Source organism: Salmo salar, chromosome ssa20 (assembly GCF_905237065.1).
Source record: "Salmo salar chromosome ssa20, Ssal_v3.1, whole genome shotgun sequence".
Taxonomy (NCBI): domain Eukaryota; kingdom Metazoa; phylum Chordata; class Actinopteri; order Salmoniformes; family Salmonidae; genus Salmo; species Salmo salar.
In genome coordinates, this window is record NC_059461.1 from 57270723 (window position 1) to 57297801 (window position 27079).

A 27079-nucleotide genomic window follows, 5' to 3' on the forward strand; every position below is an offset into this window, starting at 1 on the left:
TATTGGTCCCTCCTAGATTGGTGTAGTTTTTTGCTATTTTAGCTGTTATAACTAATTTAATGATTAAGGTTTGACAGTTTGTTTTTAGATCATCAAACTATCTTGTGCAACTGACTAGGTATCCCCTTTCCCTTTCTCTAGAATCTGTTTAGCCACTCACCGTGGTTTAATTTGAAACGACCAAGGCGACTTTTCCAGTGAAAAGTCCTGTTTTAGACTCTGGAGGGCGCTGGTGGATGTCTGATGGTCCCTGTGCAGATTCTCACACACCATAGTCCAATTACAGTAAAACAAGACCAACTCTATGTGCATATTCCAGAGGAGCTGGTCTCAAGCATGCGTGAATCAGTCATGTCACATTATATCATAAGATACATTAACACACACCCTTCTGACCTGCAGGATTTTTAATTCCTAGCCATAACAAGCCAATAGTTTCCAACATCATAGACATCAGCCTCAATTGAAATGACCATGGAAACTCAAATATATATATACTCACCCACTCACTCACTCACTCACTCACTCACTCACTCACTCACTCACTCACTCACTCACTCACTCACTCACTCACTCACTCACTCACTCACTCACTCACTCACTCACTCACTCACTCACTCACTCACTCACTCACTGTTCTGTTTCTAATGTCTTCCCCCACCCTTAAATAAGGTGTCCAGTTTCCCCATATTGTACAGGGGCCTCTTCCTTTAGGAGCAGTCAAGAAGTGATTTCTACAAGGCAGCGAGGGACAGAGTTTCCACTTCCATGTCTCTGTGTCTGTCTGGCTGTGTGGTCTCCTGCCTTGGTTTATAGGCTGACAGGACACAGCGCTTTAACACATAGGCAGGGATCTGGAAATAATCCTCATTACTTCCTTAAAGGGGAAATCAGGGATTGGTATAGGTACATCCATTTTTATACTTTTGATTGAATGACATATAGCCCTTCATTCTTGAAGAATATAACTTTTAAATGCATCATGAGCTTAGTTCAACTGTCAATATAAGTTTGTTTTATTCAATTGTTTGTAAAACCACATATCAAAGCATGGTTAAAACTATAATTTTGATCTATGGATGGCCATTCCTTACATCCATGAATTTGCGAGGGGTTACATTTATCCAGCCCCATCCCTCATTTGTTTACCAAAATAAGTGGTGGGGCCAGTTTGTTGTTTTTCAAATCCCAGATTTCCCCTTTAAAGAGCTAATTTAATCAGCGATGTAGCTAGCAGCACACTAGTTGGTGGGAGTGTGAGGACTCCCAGTACTGACAATAAACAGAGGCACAACAGGCACAGCATACAACTTAAACCTTGCATACACAGTGGAAATTGCAGCACAGCCCAGGCTAATATCAGATGACACTTCACTCTGGGATTTAGTGGGAAACAAGCTCCCTCTTCTGGTGGAATGAAGGATTTGCATTGGTGTTTGGTAACCTCAAACCAGGATCCTAATATATATCTACATATTTTAAATGTGTATGTAAAGGAGAATTCAGAATTTAAAAAAATCCCCCTTCAAATTAAAAACATTTAATTAACCCATTTAGATCATTTGACGATTTGGTAGGCCTACCAACGCAGATAAATGTAAGCTTTAACTGCTGGCTACTCTTCTTTCGTGGCTTAACCCAACGAGAGAAGGTCACAAGTGTTTCCCTAAAATCTGGCTGGGTTTAAACATCTTCTATTGCACACACTGATTTGGCATTGGAGAAATATGATGAGATTAACACATAGGCCTTTCTCACTGTCCATTCTTAGCCTGGAACTTCTGTCATTTGTGTGCTATAAAAAAAATATATAAAAAATTCTGCTAATATGTAAAATGATGTCAAATTGCGTGAAATGTTTATAAAGGGCTATTTTTCACAGACCTGCAAATACGATGATAGATTCACGCAATGTTTTTACTATAAAGATCTTTCCACTCCTATTCTTGTCCACAGTGGTCTGTGAACCCAAACCTTCTGGCCCTTTGCGCTATAAACATTCCTGTGTTGCCATGTAATGCTTACAGGACTAAGAACAGTTTCTAAAACTGCATATTTAAGGCTCTGGTCTGTCCAAGAAGTGAGGGTAAATGGTAGGCATGTTCTCTACTATCCACTTTGTTTTAATTATTATTTGGGGTTTAGGGGAGGGTCACTTGTTTTTTTTTTTTTCAAGTGTTCAGAGAGGGTTTAGGTCAAATATATTTTGCTTAAGGGAGGTCCATCCATTTTCATTTTAGAGGTCCTATTTAGAGAGGTCCTATCCTTTTTATACACAAAGTTCACTCCCTAACAAGAACAGCCAAAAACAGAAAACTATGAGATGTTGCTAAAACGGCTGTTCTCAAAGCAGTTTGCTATGGACTCAGGGCTCATGTACGACACACTTAATCAAATCAAATCAAATGTATTTATATAGCCCTTCGTACATCAGCTGATATCTCAAAGTGCTGTACAGAAACCCAGCCTAAAACCCCAAACAGCAAGCAATGCATGTGAAAGAAGCACGGTGGCTAGGAAAAACTCCCTAGGAAAAACTCCCTAGAAAGGCCAAAACCTAGGAAGAAACCTAGAGAGGAACCAGGCTATGAGAGGTGGCCAGTCCTCTTCTGGCTGTGCCGGGTGGATATTATAACAGAACATGGTCAAGATGTTAAAATGTTCATAAATGACCAGCATGGTCAAATAATAATAATCATAGTAGTTGTCGAGGGTGCAACAAGCATGTCCGGTGAACAGGTCAGGGTTCCATAGCCGCAGGCAGAACAGTTGAAACTGGAGCAGCAGCACGGCCAGGTGGACTGGGGACAGCAAGGAGTCATCATGCCAGGTAGTCCTTAATGAACTCGCCCTGTCCGAGTGTAGCCTGTCTTGCCAGATCACACTGGCCTAATGGTGAATTAGTCATTTTCTTAATAACAGAAACAAATATAATAGCATAGTAGTAGGCCTATAGTACGTTTGCACCAAAAGCACCTCCTCAGTCATTTCTTATGAGCTTTTAGGATACTCGTTGTAGCTGAATAGTCTCAGTTTTTGTTCTATTGCAGCCGAAACTCAACAGCACACAACGCTAGGAAGGATAAAGCCTATGCTTTGGTTGAAACAAAATTCAAGAAAGGCTAATAGTTTGTAACACCGTCGGCTCTAATTCACTTAGAAACAGTCATTCAAGAAGATCTAAATGCATATTCCCATGAAACTGATTGAGATCAGACGATTGGCAACGAGCTGCAAAAAAACCACTCAAACTGGACTCAATCATAGACACTCTAATGGACACTTGTGGCTGCTTCACGTGATGTGTTGTTGTCTCTACCTTTTTGCCCTTTGTGCTGTGCCTAACAATGTTTGTACCATGTTTGTGCTGCTACTGTACCATGTGGTGTTGCTGCCATGTTGTGTTGTTACCGTCATGTTGTCATGTTGTGTTGCTACCATGCTGTGTTGTCATGTGTTGCTGCCATGTTGTGTTGTTTTCTTAGGACTCTCTTTATGAGGTGTTGTGGTGTTTGCCTAGTTAAATAAAGGTTAAATAAAAAAAGGTTGGACATTTCACAGATAAAACATGAATAATTATAATTCACGATTGACAGTGATGGCCTATTTCGAAAATAGGTAAGATAATAAACACAGTGCAGTGAAATGTGTTGTTTTAGGTATGCTTTTATTATTTTAGAGGAGGGTGCATTTTATTCATATTATATAATGATGTTGCAACTGTTGGTACAAATATAATGCATCTGTCCGTACAAACTTTGATAGAGAAATTAAGACATCATTGGAAAAAAAGTTTGCGCTCCAGCACCTATAAAAAATAGCACTGTACCACAGACACACAGCACCACAGACACACAGCACCACAGACACACAGCACCACAGACACACAGCACCACAGACACACTGTACCACAGACACACAGCACCACAGACACACAGCACCACAGACACACAGCACCACAGACACACAGCACCACAGACACACTGTACCACAGACACACAGCACCACAGACACCCACACCACAGACACACTGTACCACAGACACACTGTACCACAGACACACAACACCACAGACACACAGCACCACAGACACACAGCACCAGAGACACACAGATGGATCCATGGCAGTATCTTCCCTGCTCAGGCTGTAATGAGACAGTATGGCTAACATTATAGCAGAACCACCACAAAGGCAGATTACTGTGGCAGCGTGGGAAAAAGTAGCCTGATCCCCAGATCCATTCGTACTGTCTTGACTACTCCTATGCTTTGGTCATGTTTAGCATGGCAATGGCCATAGGAGTCGGCAAGACAGCACAAACAGATCTGGGACCAGGCTAAGAAAAAACGCACGGCGAGGCCAAAAGTCAGACTCTGTCTTCATGTATTTCCCAATAGAAGGCTAGGTACAATAGCACTACTCTATGTAAATGAGAGGGGTTATTTGGCATAGGGTCAATTGGAACAAGGGATATGTTCAGACTGGGAAGCAGCCAGTGCCCAAACCACTGCCATCCTTCCCCACACACCACCAGGGCTGAAAGGAGGTGTGTCCTACTGCATCTGTTAATCAATCAGAAACGCAGTCAAGCGAGTGCAGCTTTTCTCTAAACAAAGACATAAATGATGCTGTGCCTGTGTTGTAGTAACTGCTCTTAACATACAAACTGATCGTAAGTGTTGTCATTAGAGCTGTTGCTCTGTGATCTTGCACTTTTCGGTGACAAATTGAGCAATCAACGAGAATCGCAAAGTAAACACGGGCATTCCTGTCTGTTTCACGGTTTAGTTGAGCTTATAGGCAATGTTTACAGCACATTGGAAAAGCCCCCTTTACATCCCCCCACATTTATATAGGGTTTTTCCATAACAGCCCTGGTGGACCTGTTCTGGGCCATAGACAATGTGTTTACTAAACTCCATGGTTGTCCATTGACTCCACAGACATTTTCAACTATCAGCCCCCCCCAAGCTCTCTCTCTCTCTTTCTCTCTCAATGAATGGAAAACAGACCCGGGACACTGGCATTGCTGAACACCAGCAGTGGGATCAGGTGTGTGTGTGTGTGTGTGTGTGTGTGTGTGTGTGTGTGTGTGTGTGTGTGTGTGTGTGCGTGCGTGCGTGCGTGCGTGCGTGCGTGCGTGCGTGCGTGTGCGTGTGCGTGTGCGTGTGCGTGTGCGTGTGTGTGTGTGCGTGTGTGTGTGTGTGCGTGCGTGCGTGCGTGCGTGCGTGCGTGCGTGCGTGCGTGCGTGCGTGCGTGCGTGCGTGCGCCTGAATGGTGTCTGTATGCACTGTATATGCAGTGGTGGAAAAAGTACCCATTTGTCATACTTGAGTAAAAGTAAAGATATTTAATAGGAAACGAATCAAGAAAAAGTAAAAGTCACCCAGTAAAATACTACTTGAGTAAAAGTCTAAAAGTATCTGGTTTTAAATATAAGTATCAAAAGTAAAAGTATTCATAATTTCAAATTCCTTACATTACGCAAACCAGACGGCACAATTTGTTTATTTATGGATAGCCAGGGGCACACTACAACACTAAGACATTAATTTACAAACAAAGCATTTGTTTATTGAGTCCGCAAGATCAGAGGCAGTAGGGATGACCAGGAATGTTCTCTTGATAAGTGTGTGAATTGGACCATTTTCCTGTCAAAATGTAACGAGTACTTTTGGGTGTCAGGGAAAATGTATGGAGTAAATAGTACATTATTTTCTTTAGGAATGTTGTGAGGTAAAAGTTGGCAAAAACAGAAATAGTAAACTAAAGTACAGATACCCAAAAAAACTTTAGTCTTTTTACATACACCGTGTATGTCTATGCACTATCTACTGTGTGTGTGTGCGCGCGCAGTAACCTGGCTTTGTTTTGGGGCTGGGTTCCTCGACCTTGACGACAGGCCTGTGGACTCAGCAGGTGTTCTAATTACCAGTCCTTGGTGTGTGTGTGCCCCTCTCTCCCACCCCTCTGGGGGGCGGCCCGGCCCCCGTGTCTCCGCAGGCTTTGATGTGGCACGGATACTCCTCACATGTGGGACGTGAGCTCACTTAACGAATGCAGACGCTACACAAATGAACAGCTAGACCAGGGTACTGCAATTTGATATGGTATTTTTGGTAGGTGGTAAGACAGAGATGAGAGAGATCAGAGAGAGAGAGAGAAAGAGAGAGGGAAAGAGAAAGAGACAGAGAAAGACACAGAAAGAGAGAGAGGGAGAGTTGGCATCCTAACCCTTTTCCTTCCCTCTGTATGTGTGTAAAGCTGGAAGGCCCTTACCAGAGGGTGTTTTATCTTGGCTTGCAGTGTGCCCGGACGGGTTTTACGGTCTTGACTGTGGCCAGATGTGCGAGTGCAGGAACGGTGCCCGCTGCCACCACATCACAGGAGCCTGCCTCTGCACCCCTGGCTGGTCGGGACCACACTGCATTCTGGGTATGGAAGCCACATCATTAAAACGGGGTGTGAGGGAGCCTCTACCAGTCCATCACAGCATCCTCTCTCCCTAAATACCATCTCCCATGTGTTTGAGTACAATTATCTGTTTAATGATACCCTGCCAATTCCTTTTTTAGGGATGCATAAGGGGTGGGAGGGGTGTAGGGGGGCAGATAGGATACCCCTCCAGCATACATCATTAATTGGGTCAGATTCTGGGTAAATGCATCCACGTGTTTATAGCGATGCATTTAAAGGAGTTACTTGGCAAAGCTCTTTTAGGACCATCAGTTTTACCCTCGGTACTCTCATGCAAAGTCTCTATCCACTGCTCCACAAAGTCTTCAGGCCGTTTTAATGGATCTAGTGAAATACCCTCTTAAAGATCAGACTATGTCATTCTCAAGTCTTATTCGAGAGAGCCTGGTCTCCCCAAAGCATGTTTTGTGGTCCTGGTGACCCGAAGCCAAGAGTCAGCCCAAACCTACTTGCTAGCTTAATGTAATTTCATTTCAGACATCGATCATTAGTGAGTAGTTTAGATAGGTAAAATAAATGTGATCTATACAAATGCGCAAATACATGGATTTGACCATATCTCAAGCAAGAAATACAAGACAAGTACATTCAAGCCATATCTCTCCATAGAGCAGACATGTTTGTGCTTTAGTCGACCGCTCCATCGCATCCCTTGTCATTCTTATGCATATGTTAGACAATGAATGACAAAAGGAATTGGCTAAACCACATTTCCCGTTATATAAATCTGATCACCATGTTGCAGGATTACATTCCTGCAATGCAGTACATTTAAACTTGTAGTGTGTTTTAGGTTTTAAAAGGCTTCTGAAGTTTGGAATTTCAGACTTGACATTCCCTTATGAAAAATGTATCATCCCCTACAAAAATGTCCATTAATTATAATCCACATAATAATTCACATTTCCTGTTGTTGAAAGATTTATTTTTTCTCCTGTAGCAATCTGGCTCAAATTAAGATCCTACATTTATATATCTGTGTAGAGCAGACCACTTCATGTTGAGTGCTATAAAATGCTGACTTGTATTTAAGTATATGACTGTGTATCCTGTCCTGTGTGGGAGGCAGCCTGCCCTGAGGGTGGTTTTGGGAAGAACTGCAGCCGGAGCTGTGAGTGTCAGAACGGGGCCACCTGTGACCACGTCAGCGGCCGCTGCAGCTGTGGAGCCGGATGGACCGGAGCCAGCTGCCAAGAGGGTGAGTGGCTCATCGGTCAACCCAGTATAGGGCCCAGTCTGACCTTAAACTAACCTTAACCTAACCCAGCAAATAAGGAGCTCTGCATGGAACTGAAATCTATCACAACAGTTGGTGAGTGTATGAATACACTGTTTATTGTATGTGTGTTTGGTCAGTGTAAGTTGTTTTAGAATAAACTCAGTGCAGCCTAACTGAATCTGAATCATCATTTCTATCAGTCTGAATCGTATTGAACAATGACATCCACTTATTAAACTTCTGTGTGTGTGTTACTGTGTTCAGCCTGTTCTGCTGGGAGGTATGGAGAGGACTGTTCCCAGCTGTGTCTGTGCCAGCATGGAGGCTTCTGTGACAGGGTGACTGGCCAGTGTTCCTGCCCCAGAGGGTGGACCGGAGCAGCCTGCGAGCTGGGTGAGTCCCCCCCTCTGTCCCTGGAGGTCAGATCAACCAGAGGAGGGAGGGAATTCATAGCTGTACTCACCTTGGTCCAAATCTAACCTGGGATCGAATTATTGTGCAAAAATCCCATTGACATCATTGCATGATTTACTAGAAAGCCAGAGTCAGGAACATGGGTTCCTGGTTGGGATTCAGCTCATTGTGTGGTGGATATATTGTGTGATCTGAGGCCTCTGTTCTCTGCCTCTCCTAGACTGTGGTGAGGGGCACTATGGAGAGGGGTGCACACAAACCTGCAGCTGTCAGAACGGAGGGGCATGTGACAGAGAGACTGGGGGGTGTAGCTGTCCCCCTGGCTGGACTGGAGAGCACTGTCAGACAGGTGACCTGTGACATCACTGCTTCCAAATGCAAGGGGTGCATCCCAATAGTTTAGACTGGGTCCCTACCTCATCTCTTTGGATAGGTGAAAGCAATCTGTCAGAAGCCAATGTAGAGATATGTTTTTTCTACCCTGTTCTTGCAGATCAGTGTTGATGAAGGAAAGGAGTTGAGGAAAGAAAGCCACTAATGACTATTGAGATATACTTTTATGCCTCTTTCCACCTCCAATTGGGTCATGTTCTGAAGGGAGAAAATGTTTTGAAACATAATAAAATGGGGAAGTCCTACCTGTATTTGTCCAATAAGAACGCAGATTTTTGGTTTCAGACCATTTCTAAAACATATTGCTACGTTGTGCCCTACTGAACACCACCCATGTGTCTGTGCTGCAGCCTGCCCAGACGGTCTCCATGGAGAAGGGTGTGAGCAGAGGTGTCAGTGCGACCACGGGACAAACTGCCACCATGTGACGGGCAGGTGTGAATGTCACCCAGGATGGAGAGAGGCCCGGTGCGACAAACGTGAGTGTGACTTGGACCGGGGCCAGAAAGGGCCACTTTGGAAACAACACATCAAGTCATGCATTCTTCAGTTACACTATGAGAGGTCAATTACCGTAGAATTTTTTTTACATTACTTTTTCAAATCCATCCGTTTTATTTGAATACATACCTGGGACTGAGATAGATACATTCAGTTTGTGGTTAAATCACGAATTGTCATTATAAGGAGGGTTCATCTTTATTTAAACAAGACAGTTGTACACACAACAACAACTGTCACTGTTTAAAGTGAATATACACTGCTCAAAAAAATAAAGGGAACACTTAAACAACACAATGTAACTCCAAGTCAATCACACTTCTGTGAAATCAAACTGTCCACTTAGGAAGCAACACTGATTGACAATAAATGTCACATGCTGTTGTGCAAATGGAATAGACAACAGGTGGAAATTATAGGCAATTAGCAAGACACCCCCAATAAAGGAGTGGTTCTGCAGGTGGGGACCACAGACCACTTCTCAGTTCCTATGCTTCCTGGCTGATGTTTTGGTCACTTTTGAATGCTGGCGGTGCTTTCACTCTAGTGGTAGCATGAGACGGAGTCTACAGCCCACACAAGTGGCTCAGGTAGTGCAGCTCATCCAGGATGGCACATCAATGCGAGCTATGGCAAGAAGGTTTGCTGTGTCTGTCAGCGTAGTGTCCAGAGCATGGAGTCGCTACCAGGAGACAGGCCAGTACATCAGGAGACGTGGAGGAAACCGTAGGAGGGCAACAACCCAGCAGCAGGACCGCTACCTCCGCCTTTGTGCAAGGAGAAGCAGGAGAAGCACTGCCAGAGCCCTGCAAAATTACCTCCAGCAGGCCACAAATGTGCATGTGTCTGCTCAAACGGTCAGAAACAGACTCCATGAGGTTGGTATGAGGGCCCGACGTCCATAGGTGGGGGTTGTGCTTACAGCCCATCACCGTGCAGGACGTTTGGCATTTGCCAGAGAACACCAAGGTTGGCAAATTCGCCACTGGCGCCCTGTGCTCTTCACAGATGAAAGCAGGTTCACACTGAGCACGTGACAGACATGACAGAGTCTGGAGACGCCGTGAAGAACGTTCTGCTGCCTGCAACATCCTCCAGCATGACCGGTTTGACGGTGGGTCAGTCATGGTGTGGGGTGGCATTTCTTTGGGGGGCCGCACAGCCCTCCATGTGCTCGCCAGAGGTAGCATGACTGCCATTAGGTACCGAGATGAGATCCTCAGACCCCTTGTGAGACCATATGCTGGTGCGGTTGGCCCTGGGTTCCTCCTAATGCAAGACAATGCTAGACCTCATGTGGCTGGAGTGTGTCAGCAGTTCCTGCAAGAGGAAGGCATTGATGCTATGGACTGGCCCGCCTGTTCCCCAGACCTGAATCCAATTGAGCACATCTGGGACATCATGTCTCGCTCCATCCACCAACGCCACGTTGCACCACAGACTGTCCAGGAGTTGGCGGATGCTTTAGTCCAGGTCTGGGAGGAGATCCCTCAGGAGACCATCCGCCACCTCAGCAGGAGCATGCCCAGGCATTGTAGGGAGGTCATACAGGCACGTGGAGGCCACACACACTACTGAGCCTCATTTTGACTTGTTTTAAGGACATTACATCAAAGTTGGATCAGCCTGTAGTGTGGTTTTCCACTTTAATTTTGAGTGTGACTCCAAATCCAGACCTCCATGGGTTGATAAATTGGATTTCCATTGATTATTTTTGTGTGATTTTGTTGTAAGCACATTCAACTATGTAAAGAAAAACGTATTTAATAAGATGATTTCTTTCATTCAGATCTAGGATGTGTTGTTTAAGTGTTCCCTTTATTTTTTTGAGCAGTATACATTAGTTAGTGATGAATGTGTGTCTGGTGTGCCCCAGCCTGCCTGCCTGGGGTCTACGGTGCTTCCTGTACCCAGCGGTGCCAGTGTCAGTCTGGGGTGTCCTGCCACCACGTTACTGGGACATGTGGCTGCCCTGCTGGTCTCACTGGGAACGGCTGTGAGGAGAGTAAGAGCACATCACTATCACGTACCACCCTCTCTTTAAAACACACACATGCTTACACACACACCCCACACCATCCCGCCTCTCCTCTCCCCCTCTCCCTCCTTTCCCTCACACACTCAGCAGACATCTGATAAACATTACACTCGGGTTGCCAAGTAAAACAAGAGACATTGTTTTTGTCTCCTGGGTGGATAAGGGCATTTGGAAGGCAGACATGCATAATGACAGCGCTGTAATTGCCTCTTTAGTCTGGAGTCGTTTCTTATCTGTCCTACACACTGCCTCATTAAGTGCTGTGGTTTCAGCAGAGAGAGAGGGAGAGAGAGGGAGAGAGAGGGAGAGAAAAAACATGTTTGTTTCATAGATTTATCTTCCCTTGTGTGAGTATCTGAGTCTGTGAACTACTGCGTTGTCTGAGTGTGAATGGGTATTTGAATGTGAGTGAGTGCTTACATTATATTATGTCAGCATAGAGATTGGGTTTGGAAATCCATGTACAAGCATACATACACCATGTTGAGTGTTTTAGTGCATGCGCACGCATGCGTACCTCTATGTCCATCTCCTCCAGTCCTTATTGTACATGCTTGTGTCTCCTGCAGCGTGTCCATCAGGTGTGTTTGGACTTTACTGTAGCCAGATGTGCCAGTGTTCTGGGGACCATGAGCAGTGTCACCCTGTTACTGGAAGGTGTACCTGTCTACCTGGTTACTACGGCAACCGTTGTGAACTCAGTAAGTAGTGACTACTGTTGGGTAGTCTACTGCTGTGAACAGATTTTTGTTTTAAATTATTCTGTGGCTTCAACAATGGAATCGCAGTGCACTATGCAAAGACTGAGTTTGAATAAGTGTACTGTCTGTCTTTGTCTGTCTGCCTCTGTCTCACTTTCTCTGTCTCGCTCTCTCTTTGTCTCTCTCTCTCTTCGTTTCTCCATGCAGGACAGACTAAAAATAGCTCCGGGTTAATTTATGGTTGTGGTAACTGTAAACTCTGATTGGTGATTCATTTGTATTTTGGTCAATTAATATTAGTATTTTCAAAAAGTACAAATTAAAATGTCAACAAGTTGATACATATACATTTGTTTGTTAGTTTATCATACCCACTATATTGAAATACACAATTTAAAAGCCAAATTCATAAAGAATGTTACAAACGGGACAATATACTGTAACTTACTTTGAAGAGATGGTGATTGGGTCTAAATCGGTATTTAAAAGTCCGTATGCTTGTCTTTAACTGCCATTTCCCTGAAAGTCAGACTCTTCCCACTAGCAAACACATTTTTCTTAGCTTCAGAAGCATCTTCATTTACCACATTTTGTGTGGTTATCCTTAGACATAATCTCCAGACTCATACAGTGCCTTCAGAAAGTATTTACACCCCTTGACTTTTTCCAAATTTTGTTGTGCTACAAGTTGGGATTAAAGATAAGAAGACTACCTAGCCAACTAGCTAGCTAGCTCACTCACAAGACTAGCCAAGTTAGCTGCGTTGTTTCTTGCATGCGATTGGCTGTGACACACAGCCTGGGAGACAGAGCTAGCTATCAGGCATTGTTCAGGGTTTAAATGCCCCATGAGGGTTTAGAAGTCCCTCGAGCTCTTAGCGAAAGGTAATGCACATTTAGCTGGCTAACATTATAACTGATAATGAGCTCCAAACACAAATGTAAGGATGATGTTAGCATGAAATGTACCATCCCTTAGTGTAACAAATTGACAGTTTAGTCACGGTAATTAGGCATCTCCAAGTTCTGATGCTGCTGATGATCATTAGCAGCCTACCAAACTTGCTAACTGCCTGGTACTCAGCACTCTATTGTCCCTCTAATCACTCTGACATCACCTCATGTAGCCTAGCCCATAGGCCTATATGTTTTGATAAGGTTTGTATCACAACTAAAGTGGCCAAATAATTTCTTAAAATTAAGCACATTAATCTGCTTTACAAGGGGTGTAGAGCCTTACAGGAATACAGTGGGGGGAAAAGTATTTGATCCCCTGCTGATTTTGTACGTTTGCCCACTGACAAGGAAATGATCGGTCTATAATTTTAATGGTAGGTTTATTTGAATAGTGAGAGACAGAATAACAACAAATATATCCAGAAAAACGCATGTCAAAAATGTTATAAATTGATTTGCATTTTAATGAGTTTCAAGTTTGGGGAAGATCATTTTCACCATAATTTTTACCTTTATAATAAAAGCATTACATGCATAATCACGTTTGTGGTTAGTTTTGATAATGGTGTTTATCACGCTAATGGTACATTCACACTTATAGCCTACGCATTGCTCCGCTTATAATGGGAAGACATAGACTAATAGTTTGTCAACATTTTAAGCTAAACGTTCTGATCTGTTGCTTAAGCCTCAGATAAAAAACATTTTGTTGATGCTAGTGGTTGTATTAATTTGGGATCTATCGCATCCCACAACTGTCCCAGACTGTTTGGAATATTTATTTCTCCCACAGAATATAATAGGACAACTTTTGTACTATGGGGATAGTAGCTTGACATATGCTAGTGCTTTTGCTGTTCGTTAGGCCTACTCATCTTGTTGGCTGACGAAAAGTAAACGTGGACAGTTCTTCCAATATCTTTAATATGCACCTCGGGATTGGATAAGGACGCGCGCAGTTGCGATATGTCTTTCTTCACTTGTAGCCTGTGAGAAAGACCAGATCGGGTGATGGAGAGTGAGAAGTGCCTCTGAGCAGGCAGCACTCAGGGAGAAGGGCTGCAAAAGGCATGGGTTTTTTAGGGTGCATTATGGCCACACAAAGGGGATGCCGCTGGGAAATTCGAAGCATTATCAAGTGCTTCTCAAATTGTGAATGAAAGACTGACGAAGTGTATTGCCTGCGCAAAAACAAATCAGAGCCTTTCAAGCAATGCCTTTCAAGCAACTTTTTTCAAATCATCATTAGAGTCGCATCATGCAGCCTTACAATGTATTAAAAATCAAAACATATAGCCCAACTTTTGTAGAACAACTAAAGTTACATTAGTAATGCTAAATGAAGCATATAGTAGTACCTATTTCTTTGTTAACCGGTCAACACAGAATAGCCGCATGTGCGCACTCCCTCAAATCGTTTGGAGAAAATATCCTTTCTTTTTTATTCAGCTTTGGTCAATTGTATTATTCATACTATAAAATAATATAAAATAATGCCATGGAATTCTAAGCAAATCTTGTCTGCTAAATGAACTAGTGGAGCCCGGAGTGACGCAGGGGTCTAAGGCACTGCATCTCAGTGTTTGAGGTGTCACTACAGACACCCTGGTTCGAATCCAGGCTGTATCACAACTGGCCGTTATTGGGAGTCCCATAGTGCGGCGCACAATTGGCCCAGGGTAGGCCATCATTGTAAATAAGAATTTGTTCTTAACTAACTTGCCTAGTTAAATTTAAAAAAGCCGGCAGCCATATGGCATAGCCAGATCAGGACAACTCAGAGTATGCTATTCTGTTCTTCTGAAATAGACTACATTTTCTTCATATCATAATGTTTCTTTAGACCTGTCTAAAATAAATAATGGATTTATTGTGGTGGTGTAGGCTATATTACATGGATTTATTAAACTATTTGACATCATTGGCTTGTAGGCTATGTGTGGAAGCCAGGAGGTGCTAAATGTGTTCATTATAATTAACGGTAAATTACCGTGAGAACGACAGTTATTTGTTTGACAATCATCGGCTGACGAAATTTCGTGACTGCCACAGCCCTAGTAGCAATCAATAAAAATGTGCAGTGCCTTCAGAAAGTATTCAAACGCCTTGACCTTTTCCACATTTTGTTGTGTTACAAACTGGGATTAAAATGGATTTAATTGTCATTTTGGTCAACGATCTACACAATATACTCTGTCAAAGTGGAAGAAAATTTAGAAAATGTAAAAAGATTATGAAAATAAAACAATAATACATCTAATTATAAGTATTCATCCCCCGGAGTCAATACATCTTTGAATCACCTTTGGCAGCAATTACAGCTGTGAGTCTTTCTGGGTAAGTCTCTAAATGCTTTGCACACCTGGATTGTACAATATTTGCATATTATTCTTTTTAAAATTCTTCAAGCTCTGTCAAGTTGGTCGTTGATCTTTGCTAGACAGCCATTTTCAAGTCTTGCCATAGATTTTTAAGCCGATTTAAGTCAAACTGTAACTAGGCTACTCAGGAACATTCAATGTCATCTTGGTAAGCAACTCCAGTGTATATTTGGCCTTGTGTTTTAGGTTATTGTCCTGCTGAAAGGTGAATTTGTCTCCAAATGTCTGTTGGAAAGCAGGCTGAACCAGGTTTTCCTCTAGGATTTTGCCTGTGCTCTATTCTGTTTGATTCTCGGTAATGTGTTGGATTTGCCCCAAACATAACACTTTGTATTCAGGACAAGTTCCTTTCTTTGCCATATCTTTTGCAATTGCATGTTTTCAAATATTGTTATTCTGTACATGCTTCCTTTTCACTCCCATTTAGGTTAGTATAGTGTAGTAACTACAATGTTGTTGATCCATCCTCAGTTTTCTCCTATCACAGCCATTAACCTCTGTAACTGTTTTAAAGTCACCATTGGCCTCATGGTAAAATCCCAGAGCGGTTTCCTGGGTATATTTGTACACCATCCAAAGTGTAATTAATAACTTTACCATGCTCAAAGTGTTTTAAGCAAGTGTTTACTCCTGAAATTATTTAGGCTTGCCATAACAAAAGGGTTGAATACTTATTGACTTATTCCTTTGACATTATGGGGTATTGTGTGTAGGCCAGTGACATTTTTTTTGTTCTCAACTTAATCCAAAATGTGGAAAAAGTCAAGGGGTGTGAATTTTTTTTTAAATGCATGAAATGAAATGTATGCATTCACTACTGTAAGTCGCTCTGGATAAGAGCGTCTGCTAACTGACTAAAATGTAAATGTAAAATGAATTGTTGATATGTTGTCAAATGTTTGTTCTAGATGACACATAATAAAAAATGGTGGGGGAAATGGGCTTCCATAGATTTACGTGGCTCAGTGCAGTTGGCAGGCGGCAACTACTGCGACAATTTCAGAATGTAACAGGCTGTTAGTGCAAAATAAATAAAACACATTTTAAATATATAAAAATGTCTATACATTTCAGCTGTTTCAAAAACATTGTATTTGCTATTACCATTTATACTGTAGTATGTGGTGTTGTGTTGAGTTCAACGAGAAAATTCTGTTTACAGTGCCCCTCTCGGAGGGGTGCAACTGTCGGGCGAGCACTCAAGACATGATAATTTCGCAAGTTTACCCAACAGTATTGACTCTCGAGATTCAATAGCTCTTGAGAACCTCTTGAAAATGTGAAAACAGCCTCTGTCTCTCTCTCTCTCTCTCTCTCTCTCTCTCCCTACCCCAGTGTGTCGAGAGGGATCATATGGGCCAAACTGCAAGGCCAGATGTAAGTGCAACAATGGCGGTCGCTGTGACACTAAAACAGGGACCTGTGAGTGCACACCTGGCTTCCTAGGAGCTGACTGCAGCACTGGTAAGTCTGCAGCATACCTGTCATGGGTGAAAATGAACAGTCTTTGACAAGTCTTCTGACTATGAATCAGAGTCTTCTATAAAGAATAAAGATATACAGAGTGTTCTGCTAGGAATCAGTCTGAAGACTGTTGGGATTAGACATGACTAGACATATGAATGCGAGGGCTCCGTCACGCCGCTTTCACTTGTTGAGTCATTCCTAATCAGTGATTACTTTAAGGAAGGGAGGAAGAAAAGATGCTGGACTTTTAAATCATTTGAATGGTGCCTTCATGTCTTTCTTCATACTGACAGGTTGTCCAGTGGGGCGCTATGGGAAGGACTGTGCCTGTCTGTGTTCCTGTGGGGAGAGAGGGCAGTGCCACCCTGTGACTGGGAGGTGTATCTGCGCCCCAGGCAAAATCGGGCAGTCCTGCCATCAAGGTAATAATTACTTTTACCTCATAACTAACCTTATGTCTATGGGCCATTGAGGATGTAAAGACCAGCTTTTGGTCCCAGTCCGTCACTGTTTGTCATGCACCAGTAAATGTTTGTAGCAGGCTATGAACTCATCAAGAACACAGACTCTGATTGGCAACTGGGAATCCACCAACCCAACCAACCAACCAAATTAGCTTTCAATGTGTATTTAGTTAACAAATTCTCCATTTCCTCAGTAAAAAAGTATCAATGATCAGAGGCTCTTATTTTCCTGGAGAACAGAAGTAGGGTTCTTGAGTTTCCCTAATCTCTACGTTTATCAGCAGTTCCTCTGGAGTGCAAATGGGAGTTTCCATCCATTCTAGACGATGGTGTTCGTAAGCGCTCTGCTCTCCTAGTGAACACCATACGTCTGTGGACGTGCCACTGCTTATGTTCCTGTGTTGAATGTTTACAGAGACCTATAAGTAGCTCATTTTCCATGTTCCGTGTCGATGGCGTTGGCGAGGAAACAAATAAATAAACAGGGCAATCGAAGTGATTCGCTTATTGTTTTCCCAATCTAAATTACCCAGAGAAACATGATTATTCTTTTATATCGCTGCCAAATGAGACCACTTTGTCATCTCGCTAATTAACTGTTTCTTAAATAAACGTGTGATTGTATGTTGCTGTTTGTGTGTGTGTTTAACTGTGTGGTGGGCTCACTGCTGGCTGGGTAGCTAAAGAACAGAACTACATGTAATGCTGGCCTTGGTAGTGCTGGTGATGATGATGATGATGATGATGATGATGACTACTATCTAAAGCCTTGCTGTTCCTCCAGCCTGCCCTAGGGGGCGCTATGGCCTGCAGTGCAGGAACACATGTGTGTGTCAGAACGGAGCGCTGTGTGAGCCCAGGGACGGGAGCTGCAGGTGTGGGCTGGGCTGGACGGGACCACGCTGTGAGACAGGTAACCTCAGGATAACATCAACACAACATCAGGATAATGTCAGTATAACGTTAGGTTAAAAGTAGCCTGGCAGGGCAAAGGGTCAGCTGAGTTTAATAGTGGTTCAGTGCTACATTAGTTTATCCTGTAGGAGTATTGTCAACATGTCTGCCTGTTCTTGAAGTTGCTTTGTTGAAGTTAAAGTTTTGTTACTCTCTTTGTTACAACATGGAAACAATGTTCGATGACCCAACAGCCATGACAAAACATTGAAGACTTGTGTTATTATGAGCTACTACTGTGAGCACAGTAACTTCCCATATCCCTGGTTTACAGTGTGTCTCTATGTTTATATTAGGGAATTCCACTGTTATGTGTGCAGTATCAGTTACAGGTCACAGGAGGCTGCTGAGGGGAGGACGGCTCATAATAATGTCTGGAATGGAGTGGCTAGAATGGTATCAAACACATGCAAACCACGTTATGTGTTTGATACCATTGCATTTATTCCATTACAGCCATTACTATGAGCCCATCCTCCCCAATTAATGTGCCAACCGCCAACAGTGGTACACATACAGACAGAAGGTATGTTGGTTGTGAGTGTTGTGTTGTTGTTACTGTATGTCTCTACCATATGTCTGTTTGTCCAGCGTGTGTCCAGGGGAAGTACGGACCGGACTGTGCACTGGACTGTCCCTGCCAGAACAACGGGACATGTGACCGCTTCACAGGCTGTTGCAGCTGCACGGCCGGACACTACGGACACTCTTGTGAACACTGTACGTTGGATTTTTGTAATTATAGTTAGGGCAAGGAGTTTTTCCTCACCATGTGACCTGTCCAGGAAAAACTCCTGGCCCTGTATTTCTAATGAAAGAGCTGGGTTGTATTCATGTAGGCACGCAATGTTTCAACCAAAAAAATTGTTTCAATCTGTTTTCTAACATTTGGTGCCAAATGAACATGCCCCTGATTGTGATGATGGGTTGTGCTCTTGTATGAGACAGTAACAACAAAGCTTTTTCCTGTGTTGTCATCCTGTCCCCAGCGTGTCCCTCAGGCTTCTTCGGACAGAACTGTGCCCGTCCGTGTGACTGCCGGGCGGGACAGACATGTGATCATGTGACGGGCCGGTGTGTGTGTCTGCCTGGCTACCGTGGCTCCCAGTGTCAGAGACGTGAGTACTGGATGACAGTGGAGAAGATCACACAATCTGATTCACACTCTGTTCTCATATAGAAACAGGAAGGTCAGCACTTCAGTTCTCTTTAATAACAGAAAAGCCATACGTGTGTGCATATTACGAACATACTCTATTGTGTGTGCATGTGTGTGTGCATGTATGAATACGAGCATATTTTTGGCAGATGTGGTTATTTGATGAGAGGCAGGTGTTTCCTGGCTGCCACTGCAGAGACAGGCTGTTTAATGCATTCCTGTTGCATCTCTGTGGCCTCTTGCCTGCTCTGGGCTCCTCAGTGGGAGGGCCTTCATGCCCACTTCAGCCCCAGCAGGAGGGGGGGGGGGGGCACACGCTATGGAGAAGAGTGATGAGTGTACTGTTTGTCGAGGGGAGAAAGAGAGACACATAGTACACGTGTGTGTCTCACTGTGTGTCTGTCCCAGGGTGCGAGGCTGGCAGGTTTGGGGAGGGCTGTCAGCAGTCATGTGACTGCGTCGGGAGAGCACCCTGTCATCCAGCCACGGGACAGTGTCTCTGCCCCCCAGGGAAGACTGGACAGAGATGTGAAAAAGGTACGACCTCCTCTATCCTGCAACGGCGCTCTATGTCTTACAGTACTGGGTCTTAGATATGCCTTTAAAACTGAGAGCCTTTACCAGCTGCTACATATTGATTTGTACTGTTTTGTGTATGTATTATATGCCTTTACCCAATAGAAAAATAACTTGTCATTTACTCTATTTAAAATCGGCCATTTTATTTTTTTTGTGCTGTCTCCATCTTTTTCTTGTTGTGTCGTTCTTACTTTATGTCTTTCTTCTGCCACTCTTTCCTCTCTTTTCTGTCATTCTTTTTCTCTCTTTCTCCATCACTCCTGTCTGTCCATCAGACTGTGGAGGAGATCGTTTTGGTCCTGGCTGCTCCCTGCAGTGTCAGTGTTCCCATCAGGCCCAGTGTGACGCTCGTAATGGCCGCTGCCTGTGTCCTGTTACCTGGCTGGGCCCTACGTGCACAGAAGGTACTGTATACACAAACAAACGCACATGCATGCAAACAAACACACACACATGCGTGCACACACACACACACACACACACACACACACACACACACACACACACACACACACACACACACACACACACACACACACACACACACACACACACACACACACACACACACACACACACGTCAAGACAAATGCAAACACACACAAGCACAGACACACACATTACGCACACATCGTCCTGATGAGTGAGTGATACCTACCGCCCATCACAGCAGACACCCAGGACCAGAGCTGTAAAGCTGAACCAGGTTTTCATGAAATAGTGCGTCGGTAAGTGTGTCAAGCTCAGGCTTTCAGCTCTGTGTCTCCCTGTCTCCCTCAATAGCCACTCCGGCCTCTGACAGTTATTTTCATCCACACCCAGCGGGGTGTCTAGCTTGAAGCTGTCTTCGTTTCCTCCACAAGCCCAGCTCATGGGAGACCATCCAGATCGACCAGCAAACAACCCAACACACGAGCAACTCCCCGAACGGCGAAGAACATTTGCTTTTGATTTCTAGAAGGTGCCAAATGTCTTTTTGTCTGCCTCTTCTCTCTTTTCAGGACTACTAGAGACTGCAGAGGTCTCAGCGTTGGGCTTCTCTCCCTCCCTGAAGAGGCCGTCTGGTCTCTCCCACTCGTAGCGCCGCTGGAGGCCCCACATCCCAAACTAGACGTCCCAAATACCCCCGCCAGATGTCTCAAACACTGAACACTGAACAAGGTGCCCTAAATATGCAATCAGGGGTCCAGGGGCGTCATGGGAAGGCTGTGTACAGTTGGACAGATGGACAAAGGTATACAGCCAGAAGGTGATTCAGGTCTGGACCAGACACACAAGGTAATGTATTCTTATGACTACACCTGTATTCTGCACATTTGGTTGAGAAATGTGCATTGGCTTTTTGGGAGCCTGCAGAAATGTGCAGAATGCCGGTTTAGTTAGAGAGAGAGAGCAGGCTACAAAAGGACCTGGAACATTGATGTGCTGCTGGGCGGTAGACATTGGAAATGTCACCTGAGCTCTATGACGCTCCCTACCTGATTGTCTCAGGACTGGACCCCTACCCCAAGTCAACTGGTCTAGCCTGTCATTAACCACAGGCCAAACACTTCCTGGACATTCATAACGTCTCTGTCCTCACCCCAATGCAGCTTTGTGCAGCCTAGTACACAGAGGTGGGCAACTACGGGGCTGGAGGGGCACAGTGTGTGCAGACCATCGCTATCACACATGATTCACAAAGACCATGATTAGGTGATTAGTGGAATCAGGTGTGTTAGAGCTGGGCTGGAACAAAAGCCTGCACCCTCCTCTTGCTTACCCATGGCCTACCCTCAGAGTCATTGGTCAGACTGACATGGGAGCAACATCACTCCCGAAGTGTCCACTGGTACTGTCTCTCCGTTGAATGGTACTCTGTCATTTTCTCATATCATATACAGTGAGAATATTTTGTGTTGCATTTTACTGGTTTCTTTTGACAGTGACTGCCTGATTGCTTGTCATAAAGTGTTAATATATTTTGAAATTGCTTTTGGTGGTATGTTTGATAAGATCACTTACTGTAATATTAGATCAAGGAAAGCCACGTATCAATTCATTACTGCTGTTACTGTCTGTTACTGTAAGTGTATCAGTTCAATGACACTATGACCTATAGAAGTCTGTTTTTGCCAAGTAATCAGTATATTTTCATGTAGATGGGTTTTTAGAATATTACAAAGCATTTGAACTGTACCTCAGGATACTGCAATACATACCACTCATAACATGTACTGTACTATGTGCCTGATGGCAAGCTTTATGTAAATGGTGCTATTTTGATACATTTAGAATTTTTAACAAATTCTCTTTTTGCTAATGTGGTACATCGGTCTGTTATTTCTGTCCCTAATATCGCATCACCAGATTTAGGAGAGAGGCCATTTTATGTGGGAGCAGTGTAGCATGGTATTGGGTCCTCTGCCTGGGAGCTTAGAGAAAGGCAAGGCAGTGGGGCGTGGAGTGGGTAGGAGATGGGGGAGGAGAGGGGGTCTGAGATGGCCTGTCACAGAGCAGTGATGGAGGATTGGAGGCCAGGGAGCACAGGCCCGCCGCAGATCAGCCAGGGAGGTCAAGCGGCGTGCAACAAGCCAGACCGTTACCTGCTACAACACCTGTCAGAAGGTGGTGGTGGGGGTGTGGCACTTGAGCATAGCAGAGGTCGTGGTGGAGGAGAGAGGAGGAAGGCGGCGGCTGGGACGTCCGTCCCCGAGGCATTTCTCAAGTGCAGTGGAGCGTCTCCAGCGTCCGCCGCCGGGCAGGTGTCTGGACCATGCGTGGACCAGGCAGCCCACATCGGCCGCCTCCGTCCCCGGGTGAGTGATGTGCGAGCAGGGCCGCAAGCGCAAAACCGAGCCCCTGGCTGATGGATGGGGGGCTGCTCGGCCTGGACCCGTGTTGTGACAAGCAACAGATGTTCTCCAATAATGTTTATCAGCCGGGCCTTCATCTTCAGATGACATACACCTGTTTCCAGTCAAACAGCCCCACAGAGGCCATCCATCCTCCCAGACCTGGGTGGCCACAGAGGGCTCTATTCCCAGCCCTTATCCACCTCCTCATCTTCAATACCCAACCCTTTCCATCACACAGCTCTCTCCCCATCTCTAATCCACCTCTCAACCCCCAGTCCCACCTGTATAACCCTGCATCGCCAGCCCTAATCCCATATCATATCCATCCTCCTCAACCCTAATCCCATATTTTACCCACCTCTTCCTTTCCATCACTAAAGGGTTCCCTGCACATCACTGATCTACCTCCCACCCCCACAAGTCTCCATCCCTTCCCCACCTATCATCCCCCAACCCACCATACTGCAACCCCTTCACTACAGACCTTCTGTGGTCTCTCTGGGCTAGACAGAGGTTGGGCTGTGCTGTGCTGAGCTGTGCCAGACCTGAACACAACACAGCACTGTGGTCATGGTGGGAGCAGGGTTTTCATGGCCGAGTGAGGGTGATCAGAGCAGGAGGGGGTTAGGAGGAGGGGTAGGCAGGAAACCGGCGATGAAATAGCCCGTTGCGAGGTAAGATCGCATCTGGGTACTTTTTCGCTGTAATTAAGCATACACTCCACTCTCTCGGCAAAGAGCGATTTCTATCACTTCTCTGTCGTCAAGATTACTAGCCTACTTCTCTCTCCCTCTGTGCTCAGTCAGATCACAGGAGGGCAAGTTGTTTGAACTGGAACTGACAAAGCAAGCGGCTCCGATAAATCACCAGGGGGAAATAAGTTCAACGCGTCGTCCTCCGCCATTTGTTTGGTTGTTTCGCAGGAAAATAAATGTGAAATGCCAAGCCTGCTAAAATATGGGTATCTAGGAGCTCTCCACACTCTGACTGTTAACACCAAGCAAGGGATGCAAAGGCTTCCTTTTGTTTATTTATCTGTTCTCGTCTGACTTGAATTATTATCACTATCAACCCACAATGTCTACTCCAACAACGGAATGTTCTGACTGTTGAATCAAGAAGGCCCTGTGATGATAATAAATCCGCAAAAGTGTGAAATTCTAGGGCACGATCACGACGTAGAAAATTACGCCTTCCTTACGCAGGCCTTTCCTACGGACTTTTCTGTAGTTGTTATTAAAACGTACCTTATGCAGGTAGGCGCATAACAGGCTTTGCAGGCGTGGTTCAGTTGCACACTGAATAAATGTAATTCAACTGCTGAAAACCCTCCCACTTGCTGGTCAGCATATTTTCTCGTGGAGTTTTCATTCATTAGGGTTTTCAGTGCATTTATCTTAAACCAACCCTTTAAATATGGTGTACCTATTAATTCATTTTTTTTGACAGACTAAAATACACAGAGAGAACCGGTTCAGAATATAGGGATCAATAAAATAATGCCATCTATGCATCTTTGTCTTTGTTTCAGCACCAACTGGTAGATTTAAAAATACTCTGACCTTGTAGATTATTTAGGCATTTTTAGGGTTAGGAAAGTATGTATGAATAATACAAGAACAGGTTTGGAGAGCCTTTACTCACCAAATATGTTGATGAATAAAAAATGCAGTGGTTTGATTCATGATGAAACTTGTCATATTCAAGTTCAATCCATGAAATATTGGAAGGTGGAAAAAAGTGTACAATAGTCCTATAAATCTACCGTAATTCTCACTCATCATGAACCATGCGCCAGGCTCCAGGTTTAACCTGCTACTTGTGGTCTGAGTTCCATAATGATTCATAGAGGCTGCATGTCCCATTAGCCTAATATGATCCAGTAATGTTAGTGACCCTCAGGAACAACTACACAGACGTGACAGGAAAGAAAGATCAACGGAATGGAATGATGCAAAATGTAGACTACAAATTGAAGAAAACTAACACCTAAGTGACAGTTATAAATGTATGTGGGTATTACTGGCTCCCGATAGTGACTAATATTGAACATGATTCAAATTCTAAAATTAAACCCGGGCATAGGCTATAATTAAAGCGTTCTGATCGCGTAAGTTCATCTCTACAGAAGCCTATAGCTTGGGTGTCCAAATGTCATCCACGCAAATTATTAAGGGCACTATAAAAATTCTGAATAATGGCACATCTATTTATAGCCTGCTTCATTGCAGAAAAGGGGCCGTATTACATGACATGTTGAAATGTTTTTCAGTTTGCTTTCATGTGGCTGGTTTCACATTCGTCTCCAGGTATCATAAGGAAAAATGATCTAAAACAATTATGTGCATTTACTCTAAACGGATAATTTTTTAAACCTTTATTTAACTAGGCAAGTCAATTAAGAACAAATTCTTAGTTACAATGACGACTTACACCGGCCAAACCCAGACAACGCTGGGCCAATTGTGGGTGCCCTATGGGACTCCCAATCACGGTCGTATGTGATACAGCCTGGATTTGAACCAGGGACTGTAGTGACGCACTGAGATGCAGCATTTTAGACCACTGCACCACACTGGATTACTACTTGACCTAGCTCTTATCAATAGCTCTTATCCATGTATAAATAACAGTGCATGGAGAACGCTGTTATTTCTATTATAAAAAAGAAAATAGCTTCTTTTTCCTGTAGACACACTTCCACCACACCTTCATTTCTTACATCTCTACCGTGAAGGAGTAGGGGGTGAATAGCATGCTGTTCTCATGCTTAAGTTCAAGGTCACAATAAGCATAGAAAGAAAAGTGCGTAAAAAGGGAATAACGTTCCATTAACCTGTCTGGGCTGGGGGGCTGTATTTTCACGGCCGGATGAAAAACGTACCAATTTAAACAGGTTACTACTCTGGCCCAGAAACCAGAATAGGCATATTATTAGTAGATTTGGATAGAAAACACTCTGAAGTTTCTAAAACTGTTTGAATGGTGTCTGTGAGTATAACAGAACTCATATGGCAGGCAAAAACCTGAGAAAATTCCAAACAGGAAGTGGAAAGTCTGAGAATTGTAGTTCTTCTTTTGATTCTCTGTCGAAGCTACAGTGTCTGTGGGGTGACATTGCACTTCCTAAGGCTTCCATTGGCTGTCTAAAGCCTTCAGAAAGTGGTTTGAGCATTTTCCTGTCACTGGGCAGATAATAGGAGCTCAGTTACTGAGTGGTCTGTCTGGCAACAAAGGGATTGGATATGCTCGGTCCCGCGAGCGCACCCCTCCTTCTTTTTCTTCTTCAATGAATATGCTATTATCCGGTTGGAATATTATCGCAATTTTACTTTAAAAATACCATAAAGATTGATTTTAAACAGCGTTTGACATGCTTCTAAGTACGGTAATGGAACATTTTGACTTTTCGTCTCTCGTTCCGCGCTCGCGCGTTACCCTTTGGATAGTGACCTGAACGCACGAACAAAACAGGTATTTGTACATAAATATGGATTATTTCCAACAAAAACAAAATTTCTTGTGGAAGTAGCAGTCCTGGGAGTGCATTCTGACGAAGATCAGCAAAGGTAAGAGAATATTTCTAATACTAATTCTGAGTTTAGGTTGCCCCGAACTTGGCGGGTGTCTGAATAGCTCACCGTGATGGCTGAGCTATGTACTCAGAATATTGAAAAATGTGCTTTCTCCGTAAAGCTATTTTAAAATCTGACACAGCGGTTGCATCCAGGGGTAGTCTATCTATAATTCTTAAAATAATTGTTATATATTTTGTCAACGTTTATGATGAGTATTTTTGTAAATTGATGTGCACATTCACCGGACGTTTTGGTGGGAATACATTTTCTGAACATCACGCGCCAATGTAAAATGCTGTTTTTGGATATAAATATGAACTTTATCGAACAAAACATACATGTATTGTGTAACATAATGTCCTAGGAGTGTCATCTGATGAAGATCGTCAAAGGTTAGTGCTTCATTTAGCTGTGTTTTGGGTTTTATTGACACATGTCCTTGCTTGGAAAATGGCTGTGTGATTATTTTTGTACTCTCCTAACATAATCTAATGTTTTGCTTTCGCTGTAAAGCCTTTTTGAAATCAGACAATGTGGTTAGATTAACGAGAAGTTTATCTTTAAAATGGTGTAAAATAGTTGTATGTTTGAGAAAGTTGAATTATGACATTTTGTTGTTTTTGAATTTTCTGCCCTGATATGTCACTGGCTGTGTCCCGCAGGTGGGATGCTAGCGTTGCACCTAGCCCATAGAAGTTAACGTGTTTTTAACTCCGGTCGGAATCGGGGCTCTAGTGAAAGGATCTTATCCTGTTGGGGCTAGGGGGCAGTATTTTTACGTCCGGATAAAAAACATACCCGATTCAAACTGGTTACTACTCTTGCCCAGAAATGGGAATATGCATATAATTAGTAGATTTGGATCGAAAACACTCTAAAGTTTCTAAAACTGTTTGAATGGTGTCTGTGAGTATAACAGAACTCATATGGCAGGCCAAAATCTGACATTTCTTGTCCTT

General features: G+C 43.8%; 1 protein-coding gene across 3 annotated transcripts in view; it reads left to right on the forward strand.

Annotated features, from left to right (window-relative positions):
* LOC106580945 (multiple epidermal growth factor-like domains protein 6) overlaps window positions 1-23872 on the forward strand; it is a 99135-nt gene extending 75263 nt beyond the window's left edge. The window contains exons 24-38 of one of the 3 annotated variants that reach the window (XM_045703653.1): window positions 6308-6436; window positions 7548-7676; window positions 7962-8090; window positions 8332-8460; window positions 8855-8983; window positions 10882-11010; window positions 11613-11744; window positions 16418-16546; window positions 16843-16971; window positions 17798-17926; window positions 18559-18687; window positions 18957-19085; window positions 19535-19663; window positions 19981-20109; window positions 20707-23872. In XM_045703653.1, coding sequence (XP_045559609.1) covers window positions 6308-6436; window positions 7548-7676; window positions 7962-8090; window positions 8332-8460; window positions 8855-8983; window positions 10882-11010; window positions 11613-11744; window positions 16418-16546; window positions 16843-16971; window positions 17798-17926; window positions 18559-18687; window positions 18957-19085; window positions 19535-19663; window positions 19981-20109; window positions 20707-20786 — 1889 coding nt within the window. In that variant the 3' untranslated portion in view covers window positions 20787-23872. The remainder of the gene's footprint in view (window positions 1-6307; window positions 6437-7547; window positions 7677-7961; window positions 8091-8331; window positions 8461-8854; window positions 8984-10881; window positions 11011-11612; window positions 11745-16417; window positions 16547-16842; window positions 16972-17797; window positions 17927-18558; window positions 18688-18956; window positions 19086-19534; window positions 19664-19980; window positions 20110-20706) is intronic. The other 2 variants (XM_045703655.1, XM_045703654.1) reach the window with 2 other exon arrangements.
* Window positions 23873-27079: the final 3207 nt, after the last annotated feature.